General features: G+C 41.5%; 1 protein-coding gene across 1 annotated transcript; it reads right to left on the bottom strand.

Annotated features, from left to right (window-relative positions):
* Window positions 1-582: 582 nt before the first annotated feature.
* On the bottom strand, window positions 583-15,093 carry LOC129846156 (zinc finger protein OZF-like). Its single transcript, XM_055914109.1, has 2 exons — window positions 14,379-15,093; window positions 583-3,392 (listed from the first exon to the last, which is right to left on the bottom strand). Exons 1-2 carry the CDS (start codon window positions 14,755-14,757, stop codon window positions 2,182-2,184), a joined length of 1,590 nt encoding a protein of 529 aa, XP_055770084.1. The 5' UTR covers window positions 14,758-15,093; the 3' UTR covers window positions 583-2,181.
* Between the last annotated feature and the right edge of the window lie 1,256 nt (window positions 15,094-16,349).

Here is a 16,349-nt window from a genome sequence, read left to right as displayed (position 1 = left end):
GATGTAATTAAATCAAACGTTTTGCCATTGGGACACTTGATGTAATTAAATCAAACGTTTTGCCATTGGGACACTTGATGTAATTAAATCAAACGTTTTACCATTGGAACACTTGATGTAATTAAATCAAACGTTTTACAATTGGAACACTTGATTCACATTCTCCATGGTTGTCTCCAGCATGCTAAAGCGTTCACAGCTGGCGATCCCTCATCGTGATTGGTTGTTCCCCACCATTTGCAACAACGTCACTGAGCACCATCACTGTCTTTCCTTCATGGATCTCCTGCATGTTTACATATCTGGCATTACTCATCTCATATGTATATACTGTATTCTATCCTATTCTACTGTATCTGTCTATGTATTACTCATCTCATATGTATATACTGTATTCTATCCTATTCTACTGTATCTGTCTATGTATTACTCATCTCATATGTATATACTGTATTCTATCCTATTCTACTGTATCTGTCTATGTATTACTCATCTCATATGTATATACTGTATTCTATTCATTAACAAATACTAAGAGGGACCAAGAGTCTGTTGATTGGTCAGTCATTGGGTTCATTTGTTTAAGTCAAATCAAGCTTTATTTATGCAGCACATTTCAGACATGGATGCAACACAATGGCTTCACAGGAAAAAACAATGAAAATAAACAGAAATATTGAGGATAAAAAAACAAACAACTGAAAGACTAATGAGCATTGCAAAGGAAATGCCATTGATTCAAATATTAACAATATGATGCTACATCCAACCCAAAACATAACTTGTTTTTTAGGAGGGGTTCTGAAAGACACTACGGGGGCATCGATTGAAAATTGACTGGTAACAACTGGGACCTAAAAGACACCCACTATGACACCCACTAAATCTGCCCAAGAAGAGGCAAACAAAAGAAAAACCCACAACAAACTTTAAGACAGGAAGCAAACCAAAAAGGTGGAGCAACTAAAGGTGTTGACTCTCCACATCTATCAAGACAACTGGCGCACTGGGCCAGACACTCTTAAATAGAACCTGGACCAGCTCAGGTGAAACACCTTCCCACAAACGAGATGGACAAGCCAGCACAGGTGTAAAACATACTGACTAACGAGGTGACACCAATCAGTGCGTCCTACGTGCTAACGAGCTATACGCGCTAAAGTCCAACCTCAAAACATAAATGGAAAAACCAAATACTGTAACACCTTAAGAGAATGCTCACCACCAACAGAAAACAACTTCCATTTCACAATATAATCAACTACAATTCTTCACCAATATAAACATGGTGTCTACTGGCTATCAACAATTAAAAACAAGAAAAAGTGTATTTTTCCCCCACTAGCTTCTAGGACTCTCCTCCCCTTGGAACGAGCCCAAACATAACTCATCTCTAATACGGAAATTCAAAATAATTTGTGATCCATGGAACGCACTGGCTAAACACAAAACACAAATATTTTTGACTGCCCAACCTTGAGACAATCAGAAACCAAGTTGTCGTCACCATGGACACAAGCACCAAAAACCCTGTTGTTTTGACAAGTAGCAATAAATCACTGATATCGATTAGGGGGGAGATCAGGTTGTTCGTGCTGTTGAAACTAACATCTAAAAAACACATGGAAATGGGAGATATCTTTTACCTCACTGGTTAGAGGACAACCTGCAGAAGACAGTCAGCTACATTTTGGAGTGATGCATGTAAATGTAGGGGTCGCTAAACAAAGGAACGCAACACTTATTTGTCATCACTCATCGATATGTTGAAATCAATTGTGCGAGAGGAGGGAGATGAGGTTGCACGTCCTGTTAAAACTAACAGCTCAAAAAACACAAGGAATCTGGGAATAATGTGTACATCACTGGTGAGAGGACAATTTGTAGAAAACAGATCGCTACATTCTGAAGTGCTGCATTTTGATTCAAGTGGGTCACCAATGTGGTAAGTGTAACACAACTCTTTTGTGTTAGTCACTTTTTGTTAAATCACATAAATAGTACTCTTTCAATTCAGAGCCTGTATTTTTCCCAAGTATAATATCCATATCACGCTGAAATCAATTGAATGGGGCAAAGGTTTAGGGTTCAACATTGTGAAATTCCTTAAAATACTCCTACTACAATGTTAAAACATTCTACATTGTGACATTAATTCATTGATATCACGAAATAACTCCTTCATGTATGTATTGTCTGATGTTTGATCAGAGATCTTTTATCAGAGTATCTCTTGTCACACTGATCACAGCTATAAGGTTTCTCTCCTGTGTGCGTTCTCTTATGTAGAGACAGAGAACCAGATGTAGTAAAACTCATCCCACATTGATCACAGCTATAAGGTTTCTCTCCTGTATGTATTCTCTGGTGTTGAGTCAGCTGTCCAGATTGACTAAAACTCTTCCCACATTGAACACAGCTATAAGGTTTCTCTCCTGTGTGTGTTCTCTGGTGTAAAGACAGATGGCCAGATGTAGTAAAACTCTTCCCACATTGACCACAGATATAAGGTTTCTCTCCTGTGTGTGTTCTCTGGTGCACTGTTAGTTCTCCAGATCGACCAAAACCCTTGCCACATTGATCACAGCTATAAGATTTCTCTCCTGAGTGTATTCTCTGGTGTAGAGTCAGATGGCCAGATCGACCAAAACTCTTCCCACATTGACCACAGCTATAAGGTTTCTCTCCTGTGTGTATTCTCTGGTGTAGAGTCAGATGGCCAGATGTAGTAAAACTCTTCCCACATTGACCACAGCTATAAGGTTTCTCTCCTGTGTGTATTCTCTGGTGTTTTGTCAGATGGCCAGATGTAGTAAAACTCTTCCCACATCGACCACAGCTGTAAGGTTTCTCTCCTGTGTGTGTTCTCTGGTGCACTGTCAGCGCTCCAGATTGACCAAAACTCTTCCCACATTGATCACAGCTATAAGGTTTCTCTCCTGTGTGTATTCTCTGGTGCAGAGTCAGATGGCCAGACTTAGTAAAACTCTTCCCACATTGACCACAGCTAAAAGATTTCTCTCCTGTGTGTCTTCTCTGGTGCACTGTCAGCTCTCCAGATTGACCAAAACTCTTCCCACATTGATCACAGCTATAAGGTTTCTCTCCTGTGTGTGTTCTCTGGTGTTTAGTCAGATTGCTAGATGCAGTAAAACTCTTCCCACATTGATCACAGCTAAAAGGTTTCTCTCCTGTGTGTGTTCTCTGATGAATTTTAATGTCTGATGAGGTGAATCTCTTCCCACAGTCAGAGCAGCAGTGAGTTCTCTTCCCTGTGGATCTCTGCAGGTGTTTATTGATGTGTTCTGATCTGGAGAGACTCTTCTCTGCCTCGTCAGCATCATGAGGTTGTTGAGGCTCCCCAGAGGACCCACGGTAGTCCCGTCTCTCTCCTGTGTGAACAACAAAGTCAGATGATTAAAGGCCAACAACAGTGGAAATCCACTGTAAAAGGTGATGCCAACAGTGTAGCCATGATGTTGTACTACAATTGACGTCTGTAATGAATGTTAAAATTATTTGACAATTGTCTTAAATTGAGCAAGAATAGTCATATAATGTCTTGTTTTCACATTAGTAGTAACATCGATTATTGTAGGCTAGAAATAAGTTATTCATGTTGTTGAAACTCTAAGCAGTGTGCCTGACAACTTTTGGTCTCCAATATAGGGCCCTTTCTGTGTTTCCTAAAACTGAGGAACGAGGGCGATGAACATACAATTTGATTGTAGAAACTCCTCCCCGCTAATGAGGAAACCGATAGTTATGGATGTAGTATATCTGGTAATGAGGAAACCACTAGTTATGGATGTAGTATATCTGGTAATGAGGAAACCACTAGTTATGGATGTAGTATATCTGGTAATGAGGAAACCGATAGTTATGGATGTACTATATCTGATTAGAGCAAAAATGTTGAGCAAAGATTTTAGTTTTTCAGTTTTTTCTGAATGTGAATGGGGGAAAACTCAGGGGAGTAACCTCCATTTACAGGTTGCTTATGAGTGCATTTCACACTACTTTGGATTATAATTGTAAGGCTCGTTTGAATGTCCTGTGTAATATAATGTTTGCTACAGTATTAAGAAATATGTTTAATTATTGAAGAATCGCATTAATGACAGTATCTATTTGGGTGTTGTCAATAAAGTTATGATTTTTTAAATGTATTTTTAATTACATTTTTCCCCCACCTTTATTTAACCAGGTGTCCAGATGAGAACAAGTTCTCATTCACAACTGCCACCTGACCAAGATAAAGCAAAGCAGTGCGACAAAAAAACAAGCACAGAGTTACACATGGGATAAACAAAAGTACAGTCAATAACACAATATAAAAATCTATATACAGTGTGATGGAGTAAGGAGGTAAGGCAATAAACAGGCCATGCTATGGGTGGGTGTTGCTATGGTGACCAGTGAGCTGAGTTAAGGCGGAGCGTTACCTAGCAAAGACTTATAGATGACCTGGAGCCAGTGGGTTTAGCGATGAATATGTAGCGAGGACCAGCCAACGAGAGCATACAGGTCACAGTGGTGGGTGGTATATGGGGCTTTGGTGACAAAATGGATGACACTGTGATGGACTGCATCCAGTTCGCTGAGTAGAGTGTTGGAGGCTATTTTGTAAATGACATCACCGAAGTCAAGGATCGGTAGGATAGTCAGTTTTACAAGGGTATGTTTGGCAGCGTGAGTGTAGGAGGTTTTGTTGTGAAATAGGAAGCATATTCTAGATTTAATTTGGGATTGGAGATGTTTAATGTGAGTCTGGAAGGAGAGTTTACAGTCTAACCAGACACCTAGGTATTTGTAGTTGTCCACATATTCTAAGTCAGAACCGTCCAGAGTAGTGATGCTAGTCGGGCGGATGAGGGCAGCGATAGGTTGAAGAGCATTTAGTTTTACTAGCATATAAGAGCAGTTGGAGGCCACGGAAGGAGAGTTGTATGACATTGAAGCTCATTTGGAGGTTTGTTAACACAGTGTCCAAAGAAGGGCCAGGTGTATACAGAATGGTGTCGTCTGCGTAGAGGTGGATCAGAGAATCACCCGCAGCAAGAGCGACATCATTGATATATACAGAGAAAAGAGTCGGCCAGAGAATTGAACCCTGCGGTACCCCATAGAGACTGCCAGAGGTCTGGACAACAGGCCCTCCGATTTGACACACTGAACTCTGTCTGCAAAGTAGTTGGTGAAGCTGGGGAGGCAGTCATTTGAGAAACAAAGGTTGTTGAGTCTGCCGATAAGAATGTGGAGATTGACAGAGTCGAAAGCCTTGCCTTAACCTTTATCACTAGACACCTCATAGTGAGTTACAGGTAGGAATCAGCAATGAATCCCAATAATGAGACACCTCTGGGGAGGGGTGTCAACAACATTTAAAAAAAAATATATATACAGTGGGGAGAACAAGTATTTGATACACTGCCGATATTGCAGGTTTTCCTACTTATAAAGCATGTAGAGGTCTGTAATTTTTTATCATAGGTACACTTCAACTGTGAGTGAAGGAATCTGAAACAAAAATCCAGAAAATCACGTTGTATGATTTTTAAGTAATTAATTTGCATTTTATTGCATGACATAAGTATTCGATCACCTACCAACCAGTAAGAATTCTGGCTCTCACAGACCTGTTAGTTTTTCTTTAAGAAGCACTCCTGTTCTCCACTCATTACCTGTATTAACTGCACCTGTTTGAACTCGTTACCTGTACAAAAAGACACCTGTCCACACACACAATCAAACAGACTCCAACCTCTCCACAATGGCCAGGACCAGAGAGCTGTGTAAGGACATCAGTGATAAAATTGTAGACCTGCACAAGGCTGGGATGGGCTACAGGACAATAGGCAAGCAGCTTGGTGAGAAGGCAACAACTGTTGACGCAGAAGTTCAAGATGATGGTCAATCACCCTCTGTCTGGGGCTCCATGCAAGATCTCACCTCGTGGGGCATCAATGATCATGAGGAAGGTGAGGGATCAGCCCAGAACTACAAGGCAGGACCTGGTCAATGACCTGAAGAGAGCTGGGACCACAGTCTCAATGAAAACCATTAGTAACACACTATGCAGTCATGGATTAAAATCCTGCAGCGCACGCAAGGTCCCCCTGCTCAAGCCAGCGCATGTCCAGGCCCGTCTGAAGTTTGCCAATGACCATCTGGATGATCCAGAGGAGGAATGGGAGAAGGTCATGTGGTCTGATGAGACAAAAATAAAGCTTTTTGGTCTAAACTCCACTCGCCGTGTTTGGAGGAAGAAGAAGGATGAGTACAACCCCAAGAACACCATCCCAACCGTGAAGCACGGAGGTGGAAACATCATTTTTGGGGATGCTTTTCTGCAAAGGGGACATGACGACTGCACCGTATTGACGGGAGGATGGATGAGCCCATGTATTGCGAGATCTTGGCCGACAACCTCCTTCCCTCAGTAAGAGCATTGAAGATGGGTCATGGCTGGGTCTTCCAGCATGACAACGTCCCGAAACACACAGCCAGGGCAACTAAGGAGTGGCTCCGTAAGAAGCATCTCAAGGTCCTGGAGTGGCCTAGCCAGTCCCTAGACCTGAACCCAATAGAAAATCTTTGGATGGAGCGGAAAGTCCGTATTGCCCAGCGACAGCCCCAAAACCTGACAGATCTGGAGAAGGTCTATATGGGCCAAAATCCCTGCTGCAGTGTGTGCAAACCTGGTCAAGAACTACAGGAAACGTATCTCTGTAATTGCAAACAAAGGTTTCTGTACCAAATATTAAGTTCTGCTTTTCTGATGTTTCAAATACTTATGTCATGCAATAAAATGCAAATTAATTACTTAAAAATCATACAATGTGATTTTCTGGATTTTTGTTTTAGATTCCGTCTCTCACAGTTGAAGTGTACCTATGATACAAATTACAGACCTCTACATGCTTTATAAGTAGGAAAACCTGCAAAATCGTCAGTGTATCAAATACTTCTTCTCCCCACTGTATAGTGTTTTATGATAAACCGTTTTTTTACAAATCCGTCAAGACACCAACTTAGACTTTACAGTGAAATGCTTTACTTACAAGCCCTTAACCAACAGTGCAGTTCAAGAAGAAGAAAACGTTTACCAAGTAGACTAAAATAAAAAGTAATAATAAAAAGTAACACAATGAGAATAACGAGGCTATATACAGGGGGCACTGGTACCGAGTCAGTGTGGAGGCTATATACAGGGGGCACCGGTACTGAGTCAGTGTGCGGGGGTACAGGCTAGTTGAGGTAATCTGTACATGGTGGGGGCGTAGTGACTATGCATAGGTAACAAACAACCAGCGAGTAGCAGCAGTGCACAAAATGGAGGGGGGTGGGGGGGGGGGGGTCAATGTAAATTGTCTGGTGGCGATTTCATGAATTGTTCAGCAGTCTTATGTCTTGGGGGAAGAAGCTGTTGAGGAGGCTTTTGGTCCTAGACTTGGTGCTCCGGTACCACTTGCCGTGCAGTAGCAGAGAAAACAGTTTATAACTTGAGTGACTGGAGTCTCTGACAATGTTGTGGGCTTTCCTCTGACACCGCCTATTATATAGGTCCTGGATGGCAGGAAGCTTGGCCACAGTGATGTACTGGGCCGTTCGCACTACCCTCTGTAGCGCCGAGCAGTTGCCATACCAGGTGGTGATGCAACCGGTCAGGATGCTCTCGATGGTGCAGCTGTATTACCTTTTGAGGATCTGGGGACCCATGCCAAATCTTTTCAGTCTCCTGAGGGGGAAAAGGTTTTGTTGTGCTCTCTTCATGACTGTCTTGGTATATTCCCACCTGGGTGATTGAAAGATGAACTGAGGTCCACACTCCAGTCCAGATGATGGTGGTAATGCACCTTAAAGTTGGTTTCCAACCGCCATATTTAGTCCAAAGAAAAAGAAGCCGAAAGGAAGGTGAAATTACGAGAAACGAATTTGGTTTACCGTTTGGGGTATTGCAACTGGTTACTTATTTTGATGTGATATGAAAGTATTGTGTGAAATTATTCTCAATTGATATGAAAGTGCAGCGATTTATGTTTCTAGAAATGTATCGCAATTGAGAATGGATTCACATTTAGATGGAATATGTGACTATTTTAGCTGCAGAGCCAGTCTACCTCTGAAAATAACATACAGTCCTTGGACCTTGAGGAGTAACGGGGGCAGCAATCAGCAGTAGAAACAATAACAAAGCGTACTCCCTGCCTGTTTCGGTAAAAAGCATATTGGGCTAAGCTAATAGGAGATATTGAGGACTACAGTATTTCAGGCATTGTCATTGGATGCATTTGATCAATTGTTAACGTTTTGTTGATGGTCCACTCTTGATGTTCTACACGTTACAGTGTAGCTTCAGCCATTCCTACAGAACAACATTAAAGTGTAGAACCCCTTTACTGCATATTGGTTCAACGACTGCAGAGACGGTACTTACTGGTGTTAAACAGATCTCCAACCTCCTCTTCTTTCACACCAAAAACTGCATCCTCCTCTTTCTCATCCTCCTCTTCTTTCACTGTAACATCCTCCTCCTCTTTCACTCTGAACGCATCTTCCTCTTCCTTCACTGAAACGTCTTTCTCTTCTTCTTTCACTGTAACAGCCTCACCCTCTACTTCTTGTTTTACTGTGACCTCCTCCTCTTTCACAAGAGCTTCTTTCTCCGTCCAGCAGACCGCCTCTTCTTTAACAGGAGGTGGGATGTTTAGGGAGCTCATGGTCGGGGATGTTAGCTAGCTAGCTATCTAGCTATCATTAGCGACTAGGCTAGTGCTAACTAAACCAGCCAGCTACTATAGCTGACTAATACAAAATAACGTAATATTAAATTAAATAGGTTAACAAGTTGATACGACAGAAGTGTGTCGAAAACACAGTAGCTAATATACACCGAAAGCGTATAAATTGCTTGAATCTTTCGGCTGTGTTGGCTAGCAAGCTACCGAGGTGGTTGACGAGCTGTTTATGAAGAACCGTCCACTAGATTATACGTCACGCTGGCAGCATCGCCTGAAAGACGCACATCGCCGTCTGCTGACTGGAGGGGAAATGCAGTTGAGGATCATATTTTATTTTTCGACAAAAGATTATTTTAAATGGATTTAATTAAATAATACTATTATATTGAGACATACAAAGACAGGAATGTGTTGATTGATTAGTGAGAATAAAAAATGTTTACCACAGCATATTTAAGGCAGTTTCATTAAGTTATACTACATCTAAATAAGTAGCTAGCTACTGTAGGTCTATACTGCTCCTACACGGTGTAACAATACATCATGTAGATGTATATAATGAACAGACTAGGTCTATACTGCTCCTACATGGTGTAACAATACATCATGTAGATGTATATAATGAACAGACTAGGTCTATACTGCTCCTACATGGTGTAACAATACATCATGTAGATGTATATAATGAACAGACTAGGTCTATACTGCTCCTACATGGTGTAACAATACATCATGTAGATGTATATAATGAACAGACTAGGTCTATACTAGTCTGGTCTAGGTCTATACTGCTCCTACATGGTGTAACAATACATCATGTATATAATGAACAGACTAGGTCTATACTAGTCTGGTCTAGGTCTATACTGCTCCTACATGGTGTAACAATACATCATGTATGTAATGAACAGACTAGGTCTATACTGCTGCTACATTTTTAGTATTATAATTTTATATTTACTTAACCTTTATTTAACCAGGTCGGCCAGTTGAGAACAAGTTCTCATTTACAACTTAATTTGGGAACGAAAGTTTTACAAAGTGAAAACAGCACCCCCTATTGAGAAAAAGTTAATGAACAGTCCAGCAGGCATCAGCTATGTAGCCCAGTGATCATAGGGTCCAGTGAACAGCAATATATGAACCAGGGAAGCCGTTAGGTAGTCGTTACTATGCTAGCCGGGAGCCGCGCCTGGGTCGAGGCTAACTAGTGCTAGCTTCGCGACAAGGGTGTCACCGACGTCTGGCAAAGGCCGGTTGAGGGCACATCTGACGGAATTGCGTTGGCAGACCAGTCGTGATGGATCGGCGGTGCTCCGTGTCGACAAAGGGTCCAGGCCAACTGGCAAAAGAGATATTGTAGCTGGAGTAATTTTGTTTGCTAGCCGGGAGATGCACCTGGCTCGAGGCTAACTGGTGCTAGCTTCGGGACAAGGGTGTTAGCCACTGTAGCCAATCCGGTGCAAAGGTCCAGAACTTACGGCAGGAATCCGGTGATGTAGAGGCTTCTAGTCGTCTTAGTGAAGAGTCTGGGAGGCATCAGCTGTGTAGCCGAGTGATCATAGGGTCCACTAAGCAGGCCGGGAGATGGGCCTGGCTCAAGGCTAGCTTCGGGGCTGGGCCATTCGGTAGCAGCTAGCCAGCTGCGATTATCCGGTGTAATGGTCCAGAGCTTACGGCAGGAATACGGTGATGTAGTGGAGAAAAACAGTCCGATATGCTCAGGGTTGATATCGCGCTGTGCAGACTGGCAGGTGTTATCCAGGCTAAAAGCGGCTGGTGTCTGAGCTAAAAAGGTAAAGGCCGCTAGCAGTGGCTAACAATGACTAAATAGCTAGTAGCTAATTAGCTGGTTAGCTTCTGATGGCTAGCTGCTGATGGAGGTTCTAGCTATAAGGTCAAAAAAAAAAAAAAATGCTGATCCGTATCATAATGGGTGAGGCGGGTTGCCGGAAGGTATATTTAATTTAAAAATGGAAAAAGATTTAAATATATTGCAATATATACAAAAAAAGACGAAAAATACATACCATTTACAACAAACAGGTCTTAATGCTACACCACCTTGGATTACAAGATGACTCAGTTAAAAACCATTGGATTTAGCAAACTCTGAAATGATTTAGTATTTCTGTGCCCATGAAAACTGTTGCATTTCAGAATACAAAAAAACTGTCCCACAGCAAGATCCAGTATTTAAGTTGAAGTTCATCATATGACAAGTGTAACGTTATGACTATAACTACTGTTCCCTGAAGGAGGGAAACTAGGTACAACATACTATTAAATCCACGCCTCGCTGGAAGCACCACCGTCCACAGGTGATGAGAGTGAGGCTTGGATTTATTCCTTAAAATGTAATGCCGCTCTTCACCAGCCCAGGAAAGGGCAGGGCCAAACAGGTGTTGAACCACGATTCCCTCCTTAAGGGAAGAGTAATTATAATCAAAGTTACACTCCCTTTCAGTTGGTCAACTTCGGAACAACATACTATGGGGAAATACAATCATTCCCCATGCCGACCCAAACGGATACTAAATGAAACGTCCCCTGGCAGACCACCCAGACCTGACCCCGCAAGATGCGTCAGTTGTCAATTTATTCATTGTCTTTTGTTTGAAACACTCCTGTCAATGTTGAGTAAGGATGCACACCTGATTACCCATATAGTAGTAGGACTAGTCTACCTGGTTACACATATAGGAAGTAGGACTAGTCTACCTTGTTACACATATAGGAAGTAGGACTAGTCTACCTGGTTACACATATAGAAGTAGGACTAGTCTACCTGGTTACACATATAGGAAGTAGGACTAGTCTACCTGGTGACACATATAGAAGTAGGACTAGTCTACCTGGTTACCCATATAGTAGTAGGACTAGTCTACCTGGTTACACATATAGAAGTAGGACTAGTCTACCTGGCCGGCACACAAATGTAGGCCTATAAATGTGCCCATTTGGGGATGTCTGATAGTATTTCTGATTGTCTTAACGCTGAACCACTAATGAGTTGTGGAGCTTCTCAAAGGAATTTCTTCTTCACATCCAAACAGCAAGTAAACAAAGTCTAATCACAATCAATTGCGAATGACAATAGTTCCTTAAAGTATTTTTGTAAAATATTTCCAGCTCTCACCATTTCGATAAACACACGGCATAAAAGGGAAAATGTAATGCTCTGATCCAGTGGAAATGTCATAAAATACCTGATTACTGTCAAGAACTGTCAAGAACTCACTGGAGCATGAACCTGAGGGCCTAGAATATTTTATACAATGTTGCAAGCTTGCTATCCGAGTTTCCTGACCCAGTTGATAGTTGATACAATGTTTCAAGTTTGTAGTAGACAGGCCATTTGCAGCCAATGTGATTTCTAGGATATTTATTTTTATCAGGATATTTTCTACCTGCAGAATGCAATGTTTTCATTTGTTGGCTTTATGTAGGCTATTTTTTTACATAGTTGGCAATGGCAATAAAAGTTATTTAGATTTGTATAATTTTCATTTAGATAGATTGTAGATTAATCACAGACAATAATTTTGAGATACTATTATAAATTAAATGAAACTGTTCCAGTAAAATGTGCATATGAAAATCATAACTGGCACGCAGATTGGTAGAAATGGTCAGATAAATTGGCACTCCAACTGGAAAAGGTTGCAGACTGATGGTGTAGTCAATTACTAGTCTATTAGTCTATCTATCTGTAGTCTATTAGTCTATTACTGAAAACTTCAGGAGCAAAACGGCAGAATTTACGAAGTCCAGCAACGGAGGGGGGACTCCCTCTGGTCGGGTTGTGTTGACGACCGGCTCCCTCTGGTCGGGTTGTGTTGACGACCGGCTCCCTCTGGTCGGGTTGTGTTGACGACCGGCTCCCTCTGGTCGGGTTGTGTTGACGACCGGCTCCCTCTGGTCGGGTTGTGTTGACGACCGGCTCCCTCTGGTCGGGTTGTGTTGACGACCGGCTCCCTCTGGTCGGGTTGTGTTGACGACCGGCTCCCTCTGGTCGGGTTGTGTTGACGACCGGCTCCCTCTGGTCGGGTTGTGTTGACGACCGGCTCCCTCTGGTCGGGTTGTGTTGACGAGCGGCTCCCTCTGGTTATGACTTCGAGTCATTTGTGTGTCTTAATTATTTGATCCAACAGAATGCTTAAAGCATCAGACAAGTTCAGTACGTATATTTGATTTTATAAAAACACATGGGGCGATTGGTAGAAAGAACAGATGACTCTTGGTTGACCAAGATGTATTTTAGTTGGGGACAGCACTAGAACATGATTTTGGGGCTCCCGAGTGGCGCAGCGGACACTGCATCTCAGTGCTTGAGGCGCCACTACAGACACCCTGGATCAAATCCAGGCTGTATCACAACCGGCCGTGATTGGGAGTCCCATAGGGCGGCGCACAATTGGCCCAGCATCGTCCGGTGTAGGCAGTCATTGTAAATAAGAATTTGTTCTTAACTGACTTAACTGACTTAACTGAAATAAGGGTTACATTTAAATAAATTTAAAAAACAGTGTTTCATGATAAACCATTTTTTACAAATCCGTCAAGGCACCAACTTTGAGAAGGATTTAAAACAAAGGTTTCAAACCAATTCATGAAGGTAATTGCTTCTAGGTATGTCTTGCCTTTAATGTAAAGGCATGACAAAAAATTGGCTGAATATTATACAATGACTTATCAACAGCTCTAATAATTTGCCTTCACAGGAATTCTTCACTGGCAATTCTAGAATATACTATATAGCCTAGAAACCTGGTTAAACTATCACTATGACATAATGGATGAATTCTAGAATATACTATATATCCTAGAAACCTGGTTAAACTATCACTATGACATCATGGATGAATTCTAGAATATACTATATATCCTAGAAATCTGGTTAAACTATCATTATGACATCATGGATGGCCAGTCCTTGTATTCATAGTGTAGTGAATTCAGGGGGTTGCCCTGAGCTGGACTCAAACCTGGGTCCAGCGACTGTCAAGCCAACACCTTATAACTGTTACACCAAGATGTCTGAACTTCTTGACGTGTTCGCTAGGTGTTGAGTTAGGGTTGCTACAATAGCTTTCTCTATGAATTTGAGAGTGGTTACATTTCTCCAGCCCCATCCCTCAGCTGTTTACCAAACCAAGACTCTTGGCAGCCATTTTGTTGCTGTTTAAATACTAGGTTGTCCCTTTAAAAAAGCCACACATCAATCAACCAATCTGAAGTTGAAACAATAACAAAGCAGTCATTCCACAACTGTTTTGGTAATAAGATGATGATGGGCCTGGAGACATTTAACTACTCTCAAATTCATAGACAGACCTATGGATGAAAGGACTGACCATCCATGATATCAACATTATAGTTAACCATGTTGAGGCTGTTGATTTACATTGTTTCTAAACATTGGAGTAAAAAAAGCTTATTTGGGGTTCTGATGGGGTACAACAGTTTAACTAAGCTCATGAGGCATGTGTTATATTCATCAAAAATCAATGGCTATAAATAATCATTTAAAAGTCAAAATATGGATGTAGCAATTGCCGATTTCCCCTTTAACACCAAAAATCAGTTCAACAACTGCAGAGTTTGTACCTCTGTTTTTAAGACAGTACTTACCAGTGGTAATCACGGCCCGGTTTCTCAAAACCATCTTATGGCTAAGTTCATCTTTAGAACCACTGGATGCCTTAAATTGCGTTTGGGAAATCGGGCCCAGATATCCAGTTTCCTCCTCCTCTTCTTCCGATGAGACCGTAATCTCCCCATCCTCCGCTTTCACTTCAAAAACTGAATCCTCCTCATCTTTTACTGTCACACCCTCCTCCTCTTTCACTGTAACGTCTTCCTCTTCTTCTTTCCCTGTAACAGCCTCACCCTCTACTTGTTTTTGTATTGTAACATCCTTCTCTTCCTCCTCCTCTTTGATGAGAGCTTCTTTCTCCGTCCAACAGACCGTCTCTTCTTCAGCAGGAAGAGAGTCATTTAGTGAACTCATGGTCGGAGATGTTAGCTAGCTAGGCTAATGCTAACTTAACCAGTCCGCTAGCTGAATAATAACAACAGCACCGTAAATATGAAATTAAATAGGATAACTAACTAACTAGACGACAGACAAGGGTTTAAAATACAGTGGCTAATATACACTAAAGCGTCTAAAGAGCTTTATGGGTTCGGCTATTTTGGCTAGCAAGCTACCGAGGTGGCGGACTAACTGTTGCTGCTGCTGAAAGAAGCGTTCCGTCCACTAGATTATACGTCACACTAACAGCATTGCGTTCCGTCCACTAGATTATACGTCACACTAACAGCATTGCCTTAAAATCGCCCACCGCCATCAGCTGACTGCAGTGGGTAACGCTCAGTCTGAACCTCTGACTGCGATGGAGATGTGCGACTTTAAGACAATGACGCTAGTGTGACGTAAAATATATATTATAATGTTCAGACAAAAAGTTAGTGTAGGAAGCATGAGTTTTTACTCACCAGTGTAACAATACAGTGTGGTTAAAGACTTAGTAACTTAGTTATGTTCACGATCTGGTTCCCTATAAGCACAACCAGTTGTGTTTTTGAATGATCACATATGTATTAATTTATTTCGGGAATCTGGGTAATCCTCAGCAGATTTATGGAGAATTGCTGTGGGTGAGTTCAAAATGGAATAGTCCCGGGATAGAAATATAAAAAGTTGACATTACATCATAAAATCCACGTTTTAAATCATACATTAGCAATTTATGTTTTAGTAACTACTGTTGTTGGTTTGGTGTCAAGTAAGCCTCTCTTTATATGTTATTTGCCAAATCTCAGTTTTCCATGTGGGTTTTATGCTAAAGTTCCCTCTTTCAAATTGGTATCTAACTGGAAAATGCATCTTCTTTAGGAGTGCTATTTATATCCTGTCGACTACTGATCATTCATCCACACTGTGTGTCTCATCAATGCAGGTCATTTATGACAAATGTATAGAGTATATGTTTTATAAATTCATGAACACCAGCCAGTTCATCAGCCCGGTTTTGTTAGTTTAGGTGTGTTATACTTCTTAACCACCAGAGGGGGACATTTAGTCATTTTCCAGGTTAATTTGATATATTTTGATACTAAAATGGATGACAGTTTATTCTGATGTAGTGAATATGAGACACATGGAAACAATTGATTCATTTATAATAGTAAATTATGAATTAGTAGGAATTGTTAAATCCACTATACGATCACAATGACTTTGATAGACATTTCAATTGTTTTTTTGTTAGTATATTATAGGGCAGATTAATGGAGAATTGCTGTGGGAGTGCTATTTATATCCCGTCACTACTGATCATTCATCCATACTGTGTGTGTCCCATCATTGCAGCTTTGGAAATAAATGAACTATCCATCCATTGCTCCTTCCTGTGTTGACTCACTGACTTGAGAGACCAGGAAGGTCACACTAGCTCGATAGGTTGATATCTAGCTCAAGCGTCACCTCATGCTTTTCATTAACTGTGTGGTTGTGTTATCTAGTGGGAACCTGTTAGCACGGTGGGCTCTGGTGCATTCTTGCCGTGGGCTCAAGACGACAGAGGAAATCAACCTGCT

This window comes from Salvelinus fontinalis, unplaced genomic scaffold (genome assembly GCF_029448725.1).
Source record: "Salvelinus fontinalis isolate EN_2023a unplaced genomic scaffold, ASM2944872v1 scaffold_0460, whole genome shotgun sequence".
Lineage (NCBI taxonomy): Eukaryota > Metazoa > Chordata > Actinopteri > Salmoniformes > Salmonidae > Salvelinus > Salvelinus fontinalis.
This window is presented reverse-complemented; position numbering and strand designations above follow the sequence as displayed.

Bases quoted from the DNA above. Each gene is read 5' to 3' on its own strand.
- LOC129846156 (XM_055914109.1), bottom strand. From the start codon at position 14,757: ATGAGTTCACTAAATGACTCTCTTCCTGCTGAAGAAGAGACGGTCTGT. The intron at 3,393-14,378 runs GTAAGTACTGTC...TTGTTCACACAG, and splicing joins CCGGGCCGTGATTACCACTG to GAGAGAGACGGGACTACCGT.